The sequence below is a fragment of the Parasteatoda tepidariorum genome, chromosome 2, assembly GCF_043381705.1.
Source record: "Parasteatoda tepidariorum isolate YZ-2023 chromosome 2, CAS_Ptep_4.0, whole genome shotgun sequence".
In the NCBI taxonomy this organism is placed as follows: Eukaryota; Metazoa; Arthropoda; class Arachnida; order Araneae; family Theridiidae; genus Parasteatoda; species Parasteatoda tepidariorum.
In genome coordinates, this window is record NC_092205.1 from 97,542,033 (window position 1) to 97,564,310 (window position 22,278).

The window sequence follows — 22,278 nt, forward strand, 5'->3', positions numbered from 1 at the left end:
AAACGGATTAAACCTTTATCTAAGCTTCAAAGAGTGACGCAAATGTTTACAATGATAACGGAAGAGTTTCTAATTATCTTGCGTCGTCTATAGAAGGCCATGACAGCTTTCATTTTATCAACCACGTGATGACCTGAACACCAATATTTTTTTACTCAAGTTTCAAACCCTTTTCATTGCAGGATGGCAAATAACAGTGCCCAAGTAGGTTCCAAGGAACAGGATGATTTTGTTCCTTGCCAAGAATCTTTCTGTTACGTTCTGTACGCATCTGTTACGTTCGTAACAGAACAGATTAAACCTTTTTCTTAGCATCAAAGAGTGACGCAAATGTTTACAGTGATAACGGAAGAGTTTCTAATTGTCTTGCGTCGTCTATAGAAAGCCATGACAGCTTTCATTTTATCCACCACGTGATGTGATGACCTGAACACCAATATTTTTTAATTCAATTCCCATATGTAAATTCTCTTTCACGAGTAAATATTTAATGCCCTTTTTTTAAGTAAGATTTTCCTTAAATTATTTTGCATTCATAATTTTTTTTTGTGCCTATTCTTTAAATAAGATTTTTTTTTGGCTCAGTAAACAAACGAGCTAAAGAGAAAACTACTCACGACGTCTGTGGCTTTGACGTCTGCTCCGTGATCGAGAAGCATCTTGTAAATGTCACCTCCATCAGAGAGGACTGCCGCGTAATGCAGCGGAGTTCGTCCACGCTGAAAAAAACAATGAAAAAAGTTTTCTTTCCCATTCAAATTTACTTAACATACATATCGGAAATATTAGTTAATATTACATGCTATGCCTTATGAATAACATAAATCAGGCGTGGCCACTTTTTGGGGGGGAAATGAGCAATTCGGAAGAAAAGAAAATATGTGGGCCACTTCCAGATTTTCCAACATACTGAAAGTACACAGAAAATTTTTGAAATGATTATGATATTTTTATGTAAGCAGCACATTTTTTCTTGTAAATATGAATGAGCACTCCGGTAGCGCAGTCAGTAAAAGCTTCACTCACCAGTGAGCGAGTTTGATCCCGACAGCCGACTAAACAACGGTGTTCGTACGCAGCAAGGTAGATGTAAAATCTGTGCTATTTGGAAGTCTTGTAATCTATTGGGGTGGGAAAGCTTGGAGAAAGGGAAACCAGCTCAGGCGCATCCTCGTCGTCTGTCTCGAGGTTCAAAATTATGTGGCATTCCTGCTTAAAAGATAGAGCCTGGTAAAACTGAGCTTGGTGCTGGGTTATCGTTGGATGATGAGCATGTAAATCTATGTAAATAAGATTTTAAGTAAAATACAGAATGTTTAAAATTAAACTAATGGTACCTAGAAGCTCGTAGCTTCGGTTCTATTGAACGGATCAATACGTCACATATTATTTGGATATAAAACATTATATATTATTTGGATTACGGTCGAAAGTTTGCATCGAAAAATAAGTTCAAATTTTCGCCATCAGATGGTGCTTTAACGTAGTAAAAAGCAAAATAAATGCCCGAAATTAAAATCTAGGAACCCACAATCTAGGAAATATGATCCCTACAGTTTAGGCAGGAGAGCAGTCGAAGGTTCGGACCTCTCTATGCTAATATATTTTTCTACGTGTTTTGCTAGTTATCAGGATAGTCAAAAAATTTATGCACTTAATTAAAAAAAAATTCGCTGTATTCAAAGATAATTGGATATAAAAATAATTAGTAAATTATTTTTTAATTATTTAATAATGAACTGTAAGTATATAGGCTTATATATTATTTTGAAGAATGTAATTTTAAATGACAAATTGATCTCAAAATTTGAATGAAAAATTAATCTCAAAATTTGAATGAAAAATTAATTTCAAAATTTGAATGAAATTGTTCTAACAGTTTCTAAGCTATTAAGTTTTAAAAAAAGTCGTATATTTAAAATTTAATTTTCTCGAGAACTACACTATTGATTTCGTTCAAATTTTCTTTTTTTTTGTCATTTAAAATTAACATTCTTCAAAATAAATCTTCAAGCTTGCATACCTTACAATTTAAAATTATATCGATTATTGTCAAATGAATTAATAAAATTAAAAAATAATTATTCAAAATTATTTTTTGCATGAAATTTTCTCTGTAAGGAAATATTTTATAATGGTACGTACATAATATGTAAGATAAAGAAAAAAAATCACTATTTTTTTAAAAAGAAAAAACGCTAGTATATACTTAAACCCAATTTGTGAAATGTCACTTTGAATTAGATAGTTTCAAAGCCCATCGACTTGGGGCAACACCTCCTAGAAGAAATTTGGCCCTCAACACCGATCCATTTAGTTGTCCGACGTAACGAACTTAAACTGTGCAGTGGATGAAAAATAAGCAAAAAGGTCACTACGTTCGAGTTACTAAGCTGCGCAGTGGTGGTTATTACGAAATGTGTCATTACGTTTGGACTACTAAAGGATTAAATTTTCTTGTTCACGGTAAAAGATGCTGAAGCCTTTGTTAGGATTTTCTGCCTGACCAAAAGAGGTCGTTGTAATCACTCACAATACTAATTCTGTAATCACTTATGTGGCTGATCATGGATTGAACTGGATGGCTTATTGGAAAGCCGTATTTCATACCATTTATTGTTTATTAAATTTATTTGTTATTAAATATGGTTTTTTTATTCAATGCATCCATTCGCCACTGAATCATTCTGCAACAGCCTTTTCACTAGGTGTTGTTGTTTGAGTATTGAACTGTAGTTCAATACTGTAAGATCAGAATGGCTCTGTATGGCCAATACTGTAAGATCAGAATGATAAAGAATAGACATACAACTGGAACGGTTAAAGAGCTTTGGTAGCTGGGAGTAAACCACCAACCACTTCTTAGCTTAACCACATTTCACACCTAAAATATCCTTTAAAAGGAAGAAGATGTTAATTACTCATGGTGTATTACTTTTATTTCTATAATGCTCATTCATCATCCACTATTCCACGCTCTTTTATTGTGGGACATGATTCCATGCATGGTGGTGTGCAAAAAAAAAGTAGTGGTGCAAAGAGTGACTTACGTGATCTCGTGCATGTACCACAGATGGATATCTGTCGAGTAGATAATCGATGACTGGTTTTTGAGAGAAGAGAACGGCCTTGTGCATGGGGCTGGCCCCTAGGTGATCCCTACAAAAGGCCAGCTTCTTGCGGTCGATCAGGTGCTGCACATCGCGCAGACTGCCAGTGCTGACAGCCTTGTGAATCTCATCGATTTTGCTCTAGAAAAAATTAAATCACATTGTATGAACCTGACCCGATTGATGATATTTTTGACCTTCACAATATGTTGTGAACACATATGTTAACAATATGAAGTTGTTAGCTAAATGTTCACAATATGAAGTTGTATTAAAATATTTACATTAAAAATTGTAAATCAATTGGCATGCGTTTCACTTAAACTTTTTTTACTGTGTAGTACTACTATACTTAAGTTTGTGGACCAAGAATATTTTTTTAATCAATTTTATAATCCTTTGTCACATGAAAATATAGGAATTGTTTTGTATTTACAACAGTGTTTTTTAAAAAAGAATTAAGTAGAAACTTTAATCATACTCCATTCAGAATACATACATAAAAAAAGTTGTTTTTTTAGAGACATTATACAGTCAAACAGCGCTATAGTGAACACGGTTTATAGTGAACTCTCGGATTTAGTGAACGAAATGTTCACTCCCGTGACTTGCTTCACACATATATTTTTTTGAGGACGTAGTGAACCAAAATAAGAGAGGAAATTGGGTATTTTTAAACTTTTTTTCTATCTTCGACTCATTTTTCTCTTCATTTTCTGGAAATTTTGAAATTTCTACCGATTATACCGATTTTTAAAATATCCGATTTATATACCGATTTTTAAAATCATCTATAGAGGGGAATGTAGCTGTAAGCATTTTTTCTTGTTTGCTTCTTCTATCTCAATTTCCCATCTCTAAATAAGGGCCATCCCTAAATTTTTTGTACGCAAGACGAAGAGTAATAAAAAATTAAATTTAACACATTTTTTGTTACTGCTTATTGTTTTTTAGTCATTTTTGTATTTCATTTTATTGATCATTTATTTGAATAATGTGTCATAAAAGGGAGCAGTTCGGAACAATTAGTTAAAATTGTTTGAGGTATGGATATAGTGAACAACTCCCGGTTATAGTGAACCCAAATTTCAGTCCCTTGAAGGTTCACTATATCGGGGTTTCACTGTATTAGGATAGTAAAAGATCTCTAAATTAAATAATTGAATAAAATTTTTACCTTTTCTTCCTCTCCCATCCAATCGGAGGAAAAATATAAAGCACGTTTCTTTGTAGACAGCATTTCGCTTATAATCTGTTCCCAGAATATGCTGTAAGCACATTACTTTAAGTTGCGGTCACAGCTAAATGAAGAAAATCGGCAGGAGCAACCGAACGACGGCCGTTCATATTTTCCTGAAGGGACATCGATTTTCCACAAGTTGAACAAGTGTGGCATAACAATATGAAATTAACACACACACAAGTCAAAAGTCGAACAAATAAGAAAGTTGCCTTTATTCTAGCCCTCTTTTGTTCTCCAGATTAATAAAGAATAAATCACCACCAAAGCAACACGTGACTTGAGGGTAGGTGGGGTTCCTGGCATCACGCAACACTCGAGCATTACATTTAAAAAATAATAAATAAATAACTGCGAGGGAGGAGTACTAAGTCAGCGGGTAAATTCACGCGATAATTTTTGGAAGTAGGGCGAACCGTTTTCTTCTAACAATCCTGAAAGCCGCACATTTTCAGGTCGGAAGCTGTGTTTGGTTTTATCGAGACATTTGCTTCCGTGAATTCAAAGTGCGTTGACCACTCATAGAATAATTTCAGAAATTAGAATCAAAAAAAGTTAAAACATCGCATGATGCGAGTTCTCTTAGTGACGGAATGTCCCATGTGAGTCGATGAGGTTTATGGGATAGATCACAGGGAATAGAACGAGGTTAGCCAGCTTCGAATACCACAATAGGAAAGAATCGACATGCTTGATTTTATTTTTATCCCACCCGTGGTCCTTTAACTTTGGGGATATCTATCAAACTGATCACTACAACATGGGAACAGTATACTAATTGTTTTGCCATAATCTAAGAATGAGACGCAAATAATAGAACCAACTCCAGAAAGAAAACACCTTGGCGATAATTATAACCGTAGTTGAACAGCCAACCCAAATTTGGGTTTACGACTACTAATGTTCAACTCCGTAGCCTTGGTAATTTTGAACCAATCCAGAAGACAAGGAAACTCCTGGATCAGTACCCCCAGAGGTATTGATTTGTGATGGGAACATGGAGGATTTTGCGACTCGACAGATTCAACTTGCATCAGTCACCATTTACTGCACGGGGAGTCTTTGGCAGGCTGGGATCAAACCCACGAAATCTTGGACATGGACCCAGTGCCATACCAATCAGGCTATCCCGGCCTTAGCATGCTTGATTGGGGTGATGGACCCGTCATCCGAATGGTTAAGCAACGTAAATATATAAAAAGTCTTTTAGGCAAACTTTGCCAGTTATTGCCAAGGTGAGCCGCGATGGGGTGTAGGGGATAGGGTGTTCGCCTTCCAATGAGGCGAACCGGGTTCGAATTCCTGCGATGGCTGTTCGATACGAATTCCTCATCTGGATTGCACCGGNAAAACAGGCTCATTTACCCCATTCCTTGATCAAGAAGTTATTTTCTTCTAGATCTGGTTTTCAATTTCAAGGATACAGAATTCTGGTGATAAAATAAGATGTGGTTTGAGCATTTATTAAATACTTATCAATATAGAAAATATACATAAAATACTAAAGGAATAAACAAAGTAGAGAATAATATGAAATAAGAAAATAAATAAAATTAAGAATAAAGAAAAAATACTTAAAATAAAATCTTCAAAACTATTTACTATTATATGTCCTATATTCAAAAGAAAAAAATTAAAAAAGAAAAAAATTTAATCGCTTTATTAAGATCACTGGTTATCTATTGGTCAAAATCCATTTCTGGTTTGACTCCGTTAAACGCCACAACATTTCAAATCATGGGTTTCAAAAATTGTCTCAATTGATGTTTGTCATCGGATTGGTTTTCATATCCTGCCTATGTACGTGTTTCAAGAAGTCACAGAATACTTTTCCTTTTACAGTATTCATATTTATATTAAAATCACCGTCAAGACAGTAATTGTAAGTCAATAATAAAATGAATATAGAAATACATTAAGAATGACTGCTGGTGAAAATAAAAAATTAATTCTAAAAAAAAAATTATCAAACAGCAACGGTCTCCATAGCAACGCGTGCAATGACGACTCATGCGCACTGTTTACTATTACTCTTGAAGACAGTTTAAAAGTGTGCTGACATCCAAATAAAGTGTGCACGCTATCAAACTCAAAATAAGACCCATTTTGCCAATGGGCAAAACAAAACAAAAACTTAAACTAAATAACGCGATAATCTCTCCAGATTCATATAGATTCAGAACGGTGCATGGAATTGCATTAACTTACTTGAAAAATAGGAACCTGTCTTAAGAACTTATTGACTTGAGGGATTCTGGAAGTCTTCCCGTATAACTGATCTCCGTAGCCATCCAGCACAACCTGTTCCAATTTTTCCAAAGCTCCCAATTTGAGCCATAGCGTGATCGGATCTTCACTCACAGCCGCCATTATCACCTCTTAATCTCCACGAAATAGCTGAAACAAGCTGAAAAGAGACAATATATTCAAAGATGTATTTTTAATTCTCACGAAACAATCCTCTATCATTCGTTTTAAAAATCAATTCCAACTTTGAATATAATCTAAGTCCTTTGTATCATTATACTGTGCGAATTTGCTGTGTGTATTTAAAAAGTTCATGAACAAACATTATTAACATTTATAAAATAATGTTCAATTTATGTGAAAATCAATTTACGAAATAATGTTTTTATGAGAAACGCATCTTAGTTTTTTATTCCAAAAGTTTTTTTAAATTTATTTATTTATCCTAATATACGTATATGTGTCAAGCAGACGTTAGGTAATGTCTGAGTGATAAAAGTATCATGAACAATACACAGAATAAATAAAATGAAAACGAAATACCTTGAACAACTTTTAATACATTGATCCGATTTTCATATAATAAGACGCAATTTTAATGGCTCATTGTTATTGACTATGCTGATGATTTAGTGTAAATGACATTTTAAGTTACAAAATATGACCAAAAAAATTAAGTAAACATCTGAATAAATGTGCAATTTTTTTCACCAGATTTCCATTTTTGACCCTCATAATATAATAAGCAATCACATAGTTTAGTCAGAAGAATCATCTAAACTTATTAAACCATTTCTCCTTTTTGCGTATTTCACCATAATGTTGGAACTATTTAAGCACGTCTTAAAGTGTTTGCACGTAATTGATTTTTTTGGGGTATAGTAATTGTTCAGAAGAACGTTTTGGTAAAAAGTATTAGTGCTTTCATACAAAAAATAAGTTGTTTTTCGGATATGTTCATTTACCTGGTAGAAATTGCTGAAACAATAAAGTACACTATCTGTAAATAATAGCAGGGAACAGTTAGATGCAAAAATTATACCTTTTAAACTTTTTTTGCGTGATGTCAATACAATAAAAAAGATATTGCATTTTAGACCCACTGGAACAAGAAAGCAGGGAAGACCCCGGTTGAGATGGGCGGATTCGGTGGAGTGTGATTTTCGTGCAATTAGTGAAAAGAATTTGAGATCAAAGATAAATCGGAAGTTGATATGGAGAAATCTTTAGAAAAAGGCATTGACCCCCATTGGGCAGTCAGGTCAACTATGATAATGATAAAGCTTTTATAAGAGCGTTTTTCGGAAAAAAAGCAATACTATTTTCATTCAAACAATAAATTATTTCTGTCATTATTCGTCCTATTATTTAGTGGAAATTTCAGAAACTATAAAGTACGCATCATAAAACAAAAAAGACTAAGAAACAACTTAATGGAAAAATATTATTCTTCGAACATTTCTTTCATAAAGTTTTTTTTGTTGATAAAAGTCTATTTTCAAGAAGGCTCTACTTTGTGTCGGTATGTTCTCTCATTTAGTGATAATTTCGATACTATAAAGAGCCTATCTTGAAACAGTACCAAGGAACAGTTTGAAGTAAAAATGCAATTTTTCAGAAAAAATGTGGCTTATAGCCTCAAACCCTTCAATCATATAATTCGTTTATAAGAGATATTTTTTCCAGCGAAAATCCAGTCCTTAAATCAAAAGTTATTAACAATGTTTCATTTTTCCCTCTCCCTGATTTCCATTTGTGGAGTATAATTAAATAGGAATAAAACATTAAAGGTTCCCCAAGAATACCACGAAATTTTCTTACCTTCTTATTGTGAAACAAAATCAATACATTCATGCCGTAACCCACTGAACACTTGTTTGGAACTAGGTATGCGCAATGTGTGCTGTAATGACCTTCCTTGTTGTTGTTGTCGTCGTAGTCCATTAAGGCATAGGGAGTGTGATTGTTCTTGTTTTCCAGTGGCGCCATCTATGGCCAAGAATTCCAGTTCTGCAACACCTATATGTCACACCAGTTTATAGGGCGGACCCATTCCTATATACATTCATTCATCCAAATATCAAAATTTTGTCCTGAGAACGATCAATCTCTAATCAAATACCCCCCTCCAGAGGTATAATTTGTGATGGGAGCATGGAGGACTTTGTGACCAGACTGATTTAGCTTGCATCAGTCACCATTTATTTGACGATAAGTCTTCCGCCGCCTGGATTCGAACTCCCGTTCTCACGTACGGGAGTCTACCAACCTACCAATCAGGTTATCCCGGCACCATGTCCTTCTTTAAATTGTATGTTTGTAAAATGCTTGCCCAATAGTAAAATCAAAAAAGTTAATACATCAGGGATCAAAAGTAAGTAGTTAAACTAAGAAAAATGAGGTATCGAAATCAGACAAACCATTAACAAAAGTTGGGATTAAAAGCATTAAAATCTTTTTTTACTTTTTTTAGTCCCACCTACATTACTATTGGATTGACAGAGAAAATAGAAATTGAATTGTGATAATAAACGTTTTTTAGTTTCATCAGGCAATCAAACTATTTTCCGTGCTTATTCATTTTGACCCAACCAAATCAGTAGTTATTCCACAGATATTGATTACGGTTTTTTTCCCTCACTTTAATTGATTAATTATTAGCCATAGTTAATGTGTATACTTTTTATTGTATTTTTTTCACAAGGACTATAAAAATATAGCTTAAAAGCAATCAATAAAAACATTCCGTTTAACAAAATAATAACGGCGTTTTGATCATTTCATTTGCAATATTTATAACAAATTAATGTTTCGTCATTAATAAACAGAACAAAAATAACTACCGAAAAATGAGAAATTAACATTTTTAATATATTACTGAGATTACTATATATTTAACCCATACCGAGATTATTATATTCCTTCTAAATTAATTGTCAAATTATTTCTTCTTGGTTGTTAACCTCTAAAAGAGGTAAAAAAGAAAACACACAAAAAGGAATTTGAGATGATACAGTAGGTCTCGACTTCCAATTATCAGTAAATTTATGACTGGCTAAAATGAAATTCATTTTTGCCAAATAATTTTACTTGCTGCAATTAATATTTAGTTCGAAGTTTTCGTTGTAGTGGTTTGCAATTACTAGTCATTGAAATTTCACCCAAGAGTAATAATTACCTTAGCAACGGTAAGAGTAAAATAAAAACAGTTAATGTAACAATGTTCTCAATTGCCTCACAGAATCGATATATGCAATGTGCGTTTCAACTACTTCACTCAAGTATTTTTTTTTGTTTNTTTTTTTTTTTTTTTTTGTTTGTTATGTTTGCACAAATAATTGTACTTTGAGAAATTTTAATTCTCTAAAATTAACCTTCATAGATAACCATGCGGGGTCGTTTAGTGACCCCAAAATCAATTTTTGATTGATATTTAATTCAAAAAATGTATTATATGTATATATATAATCATAATTAAAACTTGAAATAGTACATTTATAAAAAAAATATTAATTTATTGTTTTATTAATATTTTTGAAATTGTTGATTCCTTCACAATAGTGATAATAATGTCTGTTTAGAGTGTTAAACTTTACGTTCTATTTTGTTTCGCTGTGAGAAAATAATTAATCATTAAAAACTTAAAATTATGAAGATATGCAATGAAATGAACAGAGCTTATAATATACAAAAAATAATATTCGACAATTAGTAGGAGATTTATTAACTGCTAAACTTGTATGAAAAAAACAACCATGCCTTATAGTGTTTTTCCAGTGACGCCTTCTACGGCCAAGAATTCGACTTATACCACACCCATACGTCACACCCGTTCATAGGACGGACCCAGTCGTACATCCATTCATTTGTCCAAAAATCGTAATTTTGTCCTGAACAACAGAACAATCAATCTCCAATCCAGTACCCCCAGAGGTATTGAATTATTATCGGAACAGGGAGGACATTGTGACCCGACAGATTTAATGTGCGCAAGTCACCATTTACTACACGAGAAGTCTTTGTTCTGCTGGATTCAAACCCCCGCGATCACGAACAGTCCAGGACCCTGCCAACCAGGCTATCCCTGCCGACAGCTGACTTTACAAAAGATTAATATGGTAAATACGTGTTTTTCTTAATGATGTCAATAATGGCATGGTCTTTCGTACTTCCAGTTGCCAACTGTTCATCCGAGAGTTTAATACTTCTTTTTAACTGATAAGCATCACATTAAAATGCGCATTAAAAAGAACATGCATAGGAACTCATGCCCGAAAATGTCGTCATACGCCACTAGGTCTCTTCCATGTTATGAACTGTTTCTTTGTGCTCTTTTACAGAGTTCATATTAAGGAAGAGCCACTAGCTGCGCAAGGCGATATGTTTGGACATGATATCGCAGCCGTTTCAAAATGAATGTTTAAAATAAATATAAACTAAAATAAAAGTTTAATTTATCATGTATCTAGATTTATACACTCAAAGACAGTATACTTTTAGTTTATTTTTTACTCATTCTTTAATTTACTCATAACATTTTCTAACAAAATGGCTATTAAAAGAGGTTCGACACGTCATATTAAATCAGGGATTAAGACAAAAATTCGTGTCAAACCGTAAATCAAGAAGAGGCATAACATGAAAAAAAAGAAAAAAAGAATGTATAACAAATTATTAAGAATATCAAGAAACTAAATGAAAAAAATAAAACAAATAAATAAAATAATAGAATTGACAACAGATAGTTCCGTTTGCTAAAAGAAAAATTCATTAAAAAAGTTTTGTTCAGATTTTTTATAATTAGCAAACTAAGTATTTTATGTATTTTAGATGCAATATTGGACTGTAACGTACTTTTGCTGCATAGGTCAAAATTACTCTTACATTTTCGTGAATCTAACAGCCTTACTAAGAATAGTTTGACCCAGTATGCACAGCATGCTAAATAAAAGGCAGACCATCCTGAATAACGTTTGGTCTAATAATCGGATCTTCGCGTTCTGGGACTCTCAATGGTTCGAGGTGGTAACTTCAAATATGCTAATCAATTTGTGCAGACGATAATTTCAGTTACGAAATCAGGCAAGAAAACGTATTTTCTCTGCATAGACTTATCTCTTTTTTTCAACTGATTCGAGTTTCTGACTCCTCAAAATATAAGAGGCAGCCACAATCTAGGAAACATGGTCCCAATAGTTTATTCAGGAGAGAGATGTCCAAAGTTTGGACCTTTTAATGCTAATTTTACTTTTTGAATATTTCGTCATATCTCGTGAACTTTTTAAATGAATTGAAATATTTTTGCTCACAATTATAAAATTTCTTTATCCGAAGATAATTCAATGCAAAAAATAACATTTAGTAAACATTTATAATTTTTTTATAATTTTGTTTAATAATAGTCGGAAAAGTTTTGAATTGTAAAGTATACAAATTTCTACATCATTTAAAAGTATGTAATTTTACATGGCAAAATACAAAATTGGAGCAAAATCGGGGTAATAGTTCCTGAGAAATAAAGTTTTAAAAAAGGCTTACATTTCTCTCCTGACCAACTATTGTGACCATATTTCCCAGATAACATCTACCCTCTATGTTTTGAGCGTCAGAAATCCGAATCCGTTGAAAAAAAAGGTCTGTCCTAACTAATTAGCATATTTCAGGTTAACCTTTTAAATTATTAAGAATAGTCCTATAATGTGAGGATCCGCTTATTAGATCAAAAGTTATTAAAGATAGTCAGTTTATTTTCCGTCTATAGATTTTTGAAAAATAATTAATAAAAGATAAATATATATAATGTATTAAAGATTTTTTAATAAAATTTATAAAATAAAATTTAAAAAGTGTTTTTAAAATTTAAAAAAATTTTTTGAAATAAAATTTAAAAAATGTTTTTAAAATTTAAAAAAAATTTTTGAAATAAAATTTAAAAAATGTTTTTAAAGTAAAATTTAAAAAATGTTTTTTAAAAAAAATTTACATTTAAAAAAATGGAAAACAAAGTAAAATAAGGAAAGGATATAATTTCATCATCAGCTCATATTATTATATAAGAAAAAATTTGTGCTTTCTAACATTGTATTAATGGAGCCAAAGCAAAACATATCAATACAATGGAGTAAGGAGCAGCAAAAAAAAAGGAAACAAATGAAACGATTTTTTTACTTTTTCATTTTGAAATTTTTTAAATTCGCCTTTTTTTTTGGCTTTTTAAATTTAAAAAAAAAAACTTATCATAGGNATATATATATATTACCTTTGCATCCTGCCGACATATGACGTGTTTTTAAACGGCATGTGTTTTGTTTTTGAGCTTCAGACATAATTTTTGTTTACATAATATAAAATGACATATGACAAGGGGATAGGGGGTTTGCAAAAATGTGACACTTTGTCGCGAAGAGGGGTCAAATAAAAAGAAAAAAAAATGTGATATCGTTTACGGTCTTTAATGCTAAGATCACAAAAAAAAGGTCATTAAAAAAAAAAGCATTTAAAAATAAAATTTGAAATACGATCTGTAACGTAGTACTTTTTTTCTGAACTGCAAGCTCCATACATTACTATTTTTTTTTTTATATATATATTCATAAGAATGCTAATGTAATATAGAGTGGCATGTGATAAAAGAAGTACAGTGAAGTATGACTCTTTGTGACAAAAGGGAGATGTTAAAAATATTGAAAAAAAAGAAAGAAAAGAGTGTGACACATTTGAATTATGGATAGCCCCATAGACCTTGCTAGATTGTAACTGCAGAAATGTTTTTAACAAATTCAAATATTTAAACTAAATTTTACTCTTTTCTATTTTTGAATAAACACTGAGTGGCTAATCATCCTTAAAGTTTCACGAAAATAAGCTATTGCGTCACAGAGTTGCTACTGGAGAACTAATGTTGTTGCGCAGGCCATTAAGGCAATGATAGCAATTGTTCTTGTTTTAAAGTTGCGCCATCTACGGCCAAGAATTCTATTTCTGCCTTACCCATACATCACACCCGTTTACAGGGTGTACCCATTCATACATCCATTCATTTATAGATAGTAATTTTAACCTGAACCAGAGAGCTATCAATCTCTAATCCTGCACCCCCAGAAGTATTATTTGTTATAGGAACATAGAGGACTTTGTGACCTGGCAGATTTAACGCGCACCAGTCACACTTAACTACACGGGAGGTCTTCGGACGGTTGGATACGAACTCCTGTTCTTACGAATGGTAGACCAGCTCTCTGCCAACCAGGTTATCCCAGCCACTGTTAAACTAATGTAGAATTGAAAAGAAAATAATTTCTCGCTTTACTTTAAAGCCATTACTTTGAATGCATAGTTGTCTAATTTTGTTATACTGATGATTTATCACAATGCCGAGGGGTATTTTCACAAAGATACCGGGTCCTGCTCTACTTCTGGGATTACTAGGAATTTGTTTGATGTTTTACTGTGACCGGCCCTCCATACTATCTCATCTCCATTAAACATTTGTGTAATTCTTTAAAAAAAAACGCTTTGGCATCGTTAACACACACAATTAGAAAATGTTATTGAAATGACCCATAAAAACCCTCACAAATTAATACCAAGAGAAACAAGGATGTTCTAAAAGGGGGTGATCAAGTGAATTTGAAGGGGTTGTCATAATAAAGTGACCACTTAGTGTATATTTCATGACTCAGAAGATAGAGCGTTCGCCTTCCAATGAGGTGAACCGGGATCGAATTCCACCGATAGATGGTCGATTCGGATTCCACACCCGGCTGCCACCGACCACACTGCTGAAGTAAAATATCCTTAGTGGTATACGGATCATGCGTTAGAGTCCCCTTGTGGTCGATCTAACCGTGGGCGGTTTACGTGGTTTTCCTCTCCATGTAACGCAAATGCGGTTCTATTCCATCAAAATGTCCTCCGTGAAGGCAAAATTTCTCCCAATACTCGATCCGGGAGTTCTCTTATCTTCTGGATTGGGTTCAAGATTACAAGGCTAAGGAGTTGTACATTAATAGTCGTGAACCCAAATTTGGATCGGCTGTTCAACGACGGTTATAAAATAAAAAATTAAAAAAAATAAATGAATGAAACTTTTAAGCGAAGTTGTGACATCTTTTTAGGATAACTTTCATGAAATTTTTAAGAATAGGGTAGAATAAAAATGTTATACCAGAAAAAAATAAGAAAAAATATTAATTAAATAAAAAAATATTGAAAACAGCTTTGTTTATGGGATATTGAATAGCATTTGTTGACTAGAATTAAAAAATATATATTTAATTGTAGACAACGTTACTACAAACTTTCGAACAGATAAATGGATTCCCTAGTTCATTATTCTTAAAATTTTTTATTTAATTATCATTTCTTTCCAATCATCCATTTCAACTAAGCTTTGTAATTCCATTTCACTTAACAAATTCGCATGTTAAATTAAATGTTAATGTTGCTTTTTAATAAAAACTAAATGTTTTATTAAAAAATTAAACATAAAGGAAAAGGAACAATTTGTTTACAAACATCATGCTACACTTTCCAAAAATTACGCCTGTCATCTTTTTAAGTTGGATTATTTTAAAATTAAATATTTAAATTTAAATCCACCAAACAGAGTTTTTTTTTTCTTGTTTTCTTTTCAAAACTTTTCACAATTCTTCGAATACTTATAAGGATATGAAAGATGTGATTTTCTCGAGTATTGCATCACTTTTCAAGCTTGAGCATTTTTGTTAACTATAAAATGATGGAATTTTAGTTAAGCAACATTAAAAGATAAGCAACATAAATCTTGAAAAATCTCAATTTTTGAAAACTTTTTACGATACATATTATAGGTATTATATAACGATGAACTTAAATAAATCTTTTTAGAAACCTTTATGAAATTGAAGTTAAAAAAAGCATACACATAATGGAACACGAAATAAAATTAAATGACCGAAAACATAAGCATTTTTTAAATCAGCCAAATGACTGGAGAAGTGGGACAAAGAACATAAAAATCCGTTTGATTGCCCAACAAAAAAAAATTGAAAGAAGTTGACATCAACGTGGAAAAAAATAAAGCACAGTTAATATTCTATAATTTTTTTATTTTTTTTTTATTTTATTTATTTATTTTTTTTTTTTTGTATTTTTTTTTCTCGAATAATGCTTGTCGTATACCGCGAGAACAATTTTTAAAAGGTTTATAAGGTTATCGGATCAGAAATTATGATGCAATGCGTGTTCAACGAATTGCATTCTGAGTTGCACATTTCTTCAAAAAATGTTGCGTAGTGAGAATAACATCAGAATAACTGCGAATTCAAATTTCAAGAAAGCACCTAAAATTTTAGATTGGCAATTTTGTGTCAGAAAAAGTGACAAAAACTAAATGTTTTGGCAAGTAACTTATATTTTATTTTGATAGCTTTACATCATTTCTTACTAACTGTTAGTTTTTACCCAGAAAAATGTCGAAACAATCAAGACAGCAGAAGTTCTTAGAAGAAATGATATTAATTATAAGAATTATAATTCCTATATATTTAGATAATGATAAGAATTATAATTCCTATATATTTATATAATGATAAGAATAATTATAAGAATTATAATTCTTAATAATAAATAATAATAAGAAATTCTTAATAAGAAATAATAATAATTAGAAGAAATATGTTTGCTGAAAATGTATAATGGAAACACCCTGTATATGAAAAAAAATTCTTATTCTTTGTGTTTGTAATACATAAAAATTGGCATAGAATTTCGTTAAATTATAATAAAAAGTTTTTAGTTTATTTCCTTTCTAACATCTATATTTCTTACATTCGATCAAGAAACAAAGTTCGGTTATTTGACCGGCAATGGTAGAAACAGATATAGATTAAGTGTTGGTATGTTTAGTGTTGATTAAAAAAAAAAATTCTGACCGTGAAAATTATTTTTTTAAATAAAAGGAAATCATGAAAAAATGAAACTTACTGGAAAGAGGTATTGTATAATACTTTCGCATCATTGTCCGATAACAGCTACCGCGTACACTATTAAATGAAAACACGTGGTGTCCACCATCAAGGGGATGATATTTCGCTAAAACATTTTAAGAGAATCTACAAACTGAGGATTCTTTTAGGGGGTCGTTGCCTGGGCAGCGGGCTTGTTTACAGTCTCGGCCACGCCTTTTCTGTGACGTCACCGGAAGCTATTGATGAGCTTTCAACTCAGCGAAATGAGATTATAAGGGGGGTTGGAGTTAATTGACCACTACAAGCAGAACAATTATTTGAGAACATTGAGTTGATTTTTTTTTCCTGCAGGTGGTAAAATTGATGTCAGGATTTATAGAAAAGTGTGAAAATGTTGAAGCATTATATCATTTTATACATTCCTATTAATTAAAAATAAGTATGTCACAAAGCATAACATGCGGACAGAATTAAAGTTTTTAATTACATTATGCTGTTCTTAAATACAAATATTTATGTGTGGAGGTTTTGTATCAGTATATAATGATAAGTCACATTTTCACATTGTGCAGAAATTGTGTTTTCAGTTTTCAAAAAAAGCATGATTTTCATGTAATTGCTTTTATCTAAAGGAAATTTCTAAAACTTGTAAAGTATCTACCAGAAAACAATACAAAGAGACGAAGTATTCTAAAGAATCAAAATGTTCCATTCGGAAAAAGTTTCGCCTACCTTATTGTTCCAAGCTTTTCATGTGCACGACCTAAATGAGATCAAATCTGATATTTTTACTTTAATACTATTTTAAAAAACATTTGTTTGAAATACAAGAACCATGAAGGTTTTTAAATCAATAATAGCCATATGAAGTCAATATATTAGTTGTACAGTTTATATTTTTAAAGGAGATTCTATTATTTACTTTTTGGAGGTGTTATTATTCGTTTCCAAATGAAAATTGCATTCGACTATTTAATTAAATAGAAATTTACATTTGACCATTTAAAAGCCAATAAAAGTTCACATTCTACCATTTAAAAGCTGATAAGAATTTACATTTGACTATTTAAATTCCGAACCACAAAGCGGGGAAAGCCACGATTGAGATGAGCGGACTGGGTGGAGTCTGCTTTTCTTGCAATTAATGAAAAGAATTGGAGATCAGAGATAAATCGGAAGTCATTATGGGTAAATCTTCAGAGGAAGGCATTGGGCTGTCTGGCCAACTATGAAAATGATGATTTAAATTCCAATTATATACGTATGTACGTGCATTTTTAGTGATAGAATACAAGAAACTTCTGATAAATAATTGTCAAATTCATGAACAGCTAACAGAAATCAGATTAAAACAGCCCTGAGATAAATCAAGAGTTACGATGGGATTCGAACCCGGTACCTCCGTATATTAGAATGTTTTGTGGAATGGCAATACCCTTCGCACATGGATGACTCTGAGAGTAACATAATTGGAGTAGCAAAATAGTGGAACTAAACGAACAACAGAAATCTAAAGTCAAACACAGATACATCAGACGAAAATGAAATGGTTGTAGTTATAAATATCTTACATCATCAGGAAGTATTATTCATGAAATAAAATTTACGAAGTTAAAATAAAGTTGAATCAAATCAAAAAAAATTTTTAATATAGATTCCGATTATTAATTTAAAAAAAAAATAGGAATAAACCACATCAAGATAAAATCGTTTTGTTAAAATAAAGTTAGAAATAGTAAAATTTAAATATCTAAAATGTAACCTTTTAGCACTAATCCGATTTCATAGAAAAGTAATATATTAAATTGTTCATAAAATATATTGTTTACCACTACCCAGTTTAAAAAGGTCACTACTAAGTTCTCTTAACAAAATAACTAGAATCTAAAAACAGACAGTACCAAAATTAGGTAGAAAAAAATGTGCTTAAGACACAAAAAATTTAAAAAAAAGTTTGATATTTGCATATTTTTATACAGACATTGGTCACTCCAAATAATGTTGATTCTGATCAAATGTGATCCCTAAGGGGCGATGTCTCAGAGGATAGAGCGTTCGCCTTCCAATCAGGGGAAGCGGGTTCGAATCCCGGCAACGGCTGATCGATACGAATTCCGCATCCGTCTTGCACCGACCACAGTGCTGACGTAAAATATCCTCAGTGGTAAGCGGATCATGGGTTAGAGTCCCCTTGCCGTCAGGCTGACCTCCAGAGGTTTTCGTGGGTTTTCCTCTCCATGCAACGCAAATGCGGGTTAGTTCCATCAAAAAGTCCTCCATGAAGGCAAATTTCTCCCAATACTGGATCCAGGAGTTCCCTTGTCTTCTGGATTGGGTTCAGAATTACAAGGCTACGTAGCTAAACATTAGTAGCCGTAAACACAATAATTGGGAAGGCTGCTCAACGACGATTATATAATATAAAATAAAATGTGATTCCTCAAAACGATTACAAAAATTCATATACATTTTTCTAATAAAAAATCTAATTCAGCAAGAAAAATAAGTACCGGAAGTACGTTCAGTAGATATAATAGGTATTATACTTACAGAATTACTTTTTGAATAGCAAAATAAATTTTAAAACTGAAAATTGTAACCTGCGACTAAACTCTTGTTCGTGATCTCCTCAAATATTCTAGAAGGAATAATTTAGACAATTTCTTCCGGAATGAATAGTTTACCCCCAGAAATTTTTTTTTCCAGCAAAAGTAAAAATCATAAAAGTTCTTGGGTACTTGACACGCACTCTTAATAGACATTTATTAATTTACTTTAAAGCATTTGTAATATTGTTTTTTCTGTTTCGTTTTTAATTTCAAAATGCTTCCATTTTCTTTTTCAATTTTTAATACTTTTTTTATTTTTACACATTTTTAAAAACTTTTTTTTGATTAATGGTTTAGTAATAACAGCTATATTTACACATGTAACAGTTAGAATATTTTTTATGGTTAGTTTTGTGCAAAATCAGATAAAAAAGCTCTAAAACCTTTAACAGGTATATTATGCTGTAAAAATTTTAATTATTTTTAAAACGTCTAACAAATGTTTGTTAAGTATAACAGAATACTCAGTTTTGTTAAGTATATATCAGAATACTGCTTGTAAAAATATTTATTTTAAAGCTATGTTTTCAATGTAAAAATTCTTGAAATTTAAAATGACGCACGTAAATACAAATAGAAACAAATAAATAAAAATATCTTCCAAAAAATTGAGGTGTGTGTTGGTTTTATTACAGACGCTTTTTTTCTTTATGAATATTCAGATTATAAATAAAGCCAAAGAATTTTAAACTTTATTAACACCGTGAAGGCAGTTGATATGGCCCCATTTTAAATACTTTGGTGATATTGAAATCCAATTTTAAATGATCGGGCAAAAATTATGTCCCCAATTTAAATTCTCAGGCTTTCCCATTTTAAATGTTCAGCCAATATTGAGAGCCCAAAAGTTTTGCTATTTTAGTCTTCTGGATAGGGTTCAAAATTACAAGACAATTTATTACAAAATTACAAGGTAAATACGATATTCAAATTAAAAGTGAATATCGTGACAGTTGTAAGCTTAAAATTGGGTCGGCTGTTCAACGACGGTTATAAAGTAAATAAAATTAATTTGAGCTGACGAGATTTTAAATTACGAAATAAGACACAAAAACGTGCTTTTTTTGACAAATTCGATTCACAAGATTTAATTCGATTTGACTCTCAGGGCATAGGTAATTTAATATGGAAAATATGATCTGAAACTGTTTGAATTGTTAAGTATGCGAAATTTTGCAATTTAATTTTAAATGATAAAATCCAAAATTTGAAAAGACAAGTAGTTTTTTTTAAAAAAATAATAGTTTAAAAATACTTCCTTGAGGTGACAAAATACGCAAAAATATGAAAGAGAAGTTAAGGGATCCAAACTTTCGACTCCGTTATTGCCTTAACTATTGGAACCATAAACCTAAGAGCTTGAAATATCTGTCTATTTAGCGTGATGGACTTAAAGGGCATGAAGGATTATTCTAAAATTAGGATAATAAACGATCTGCTGATAGGTTTGATTTTTCTTTTGCTAAAATTATTGAACACTTTTCTGAATTAGATTTTTGGGAATCATTCCTTATTTTGAAAAATTCCTTCAATTTAGTCAATGATCTTTCTGCCATTCCACCTTTTTCCAATGTCTCTATCCTAATTAAATCTTGTGCCCCCTCGGGTTCCTGCCAAACCCTCTCACTCCTGTTTTTTATCATCCTTCGTTTTGTTATGTTCTGTAAGTTATTGTTTTTCTGTTCTGCTTAAAGCCAGTTTGCACTTGTTTATCTCTTTTTCTGTTATTTCGTGTTTAGAGACTGAGAAATGTTCTTGTTTGGAAAACCGAAACTATAGTATGTACTTTTCTGTACTTTATTTATAATGTTTTTTACTTCTGTCTACTTCGAACAAACTATACCCTATCCTCCATTTGGATATTGGGACCTTTTTTCTCACAGTGCAGTTTGCTCCCTAGCAGGGCTGGATTACCCATCAGGACAGACTAGGTCATGGCCTGGGGCCTCCAATGATTAGGGGCCCCTTTAAAAAAATTTTTTTGAAAATAAATTATAAAAAATTAAGAAAAACAATGATTTTTTAAAAAAAAATCAATTTCAAATATTAATAAAATACGATAATTTTTTTAGTTCTAATTTAACAAAAAGGCAAAAAATTTATTATTATTTATTTTAATTTTAAATATGCTTTCTTGAATGAAAAGATATATAAATACTTTTATATTTTAATAAATAAAAAATATACGAGAAAAAAAATTTAATCTAAGGCCCCCAAAAAGTCTGAATGGCCTATGGACCAGCGTGCGCTTAGTCCGGCCCTGCTCCCAAGAACACCAGTCCATAAAAAACGGTATCTTTATATATAGAAAGATTTGTTTATTACGAAAGATAATTATGGTAATGCCACAGATTAGATAGGATTATTATTACTATACTGATTAGATAATTACCACAGATAATCATGATCAGGGGGGCGCACGATGCGCCCACTTAAAGCTTGGGGGGGGGGAATTTTTACACTAAATAAAACGAATAGTTTGGGGGGGAATTTAGAATTTGCCCGAGAATGCGCCCAAGAGCTTGAGGGGGGGGGCACTGATCATGATAATGCCCTATTCAGGGTATTGATTAAACATATTATTAACCCATTATTCATTAATAAAAATTCTATTGTAATATTGATATTAATCATGGGTACAAATGCTACATCAGGGCAGTGGCGTACGCAAGGGAGGGGTTTAGGGGTTTAAACACCCCCCTTGAGCTCAGACAAAATGGCAAAAATAAAAATTTTAGTAGAAATTATGCGAGCTATTATTTTGTAAGACTATATATTTTTATTTGCCTTATGCCTACTTTTTTTTTCTCACGGTATTTCTCAGAATACTGAAAAAACATTTACTGTAATAGGGTTGTACTTTTGAAACCAAATTCACGTGATACTGTTACGGACTGGTTCCTTTCTGTCCTGCCAGTATAGTTTTCGAGACTGGCTGTCATTCGCGAGGTCTTTACGCGATGATTCTGGAATCCACCTCAGGTTCTGTCGTCTTTGAGACAATTCGAGAATTTTGGAGACTCGGTGAAAAATTAAATAAAAGGGGGAACGGAGTACAGTGGAGTTAGTTAATCAGACTAAGAGTTATCTCTGCCGCTTGTCGCTAAATCTGTTTTGTTTTG

The 22,278-nt window shown here is 31.9% G+C and overlaps 2 protein-coding genes across 2 annotated transcripts in view; both read right to left on the bottom strand.

Annotated features, from left to right (window-relative positions):
- LOC107438162 (uncharacterized) overlaps positions 1 to 16,706 on the bottom strand; it is a 66,764-nt gene extending 50,058 nt beyond the window's left edge. Inside the window, exons 1-4 of the mRNA XM_016050373.3 lie at positions 16,564 to 16,706; positions 6,559 to 6,757; positions 3,051 to 3,251; positions 618 to 719 (exon numbers count right to left, since the gene is read on the bottom strand). Of these exons, the coding sequence (XP_015905859.2) occupies positions 618 to 719; positions 3,051 to 3,251; positions 6,559 to 6,720 (465 nt within the window). The 5' untranslated portion in view covers positions 6,721 to 6,757; positions 16,564 to 16,706. The remainder of the gene's footprint in view (positions 1 to 617; positions 720 to 3,050; positions 3,252 to 6,558; positions 6,758 to 16,563) is intronic.
- LOC107438163 (galectin-4) overlaps positions 1 to 22,278 on the bottom strand; it is a 104,308-nt gene that overhangs the window by 77,555 nt on the left and 4,475 nt on the right. The window lies entirely within an intron of this gene.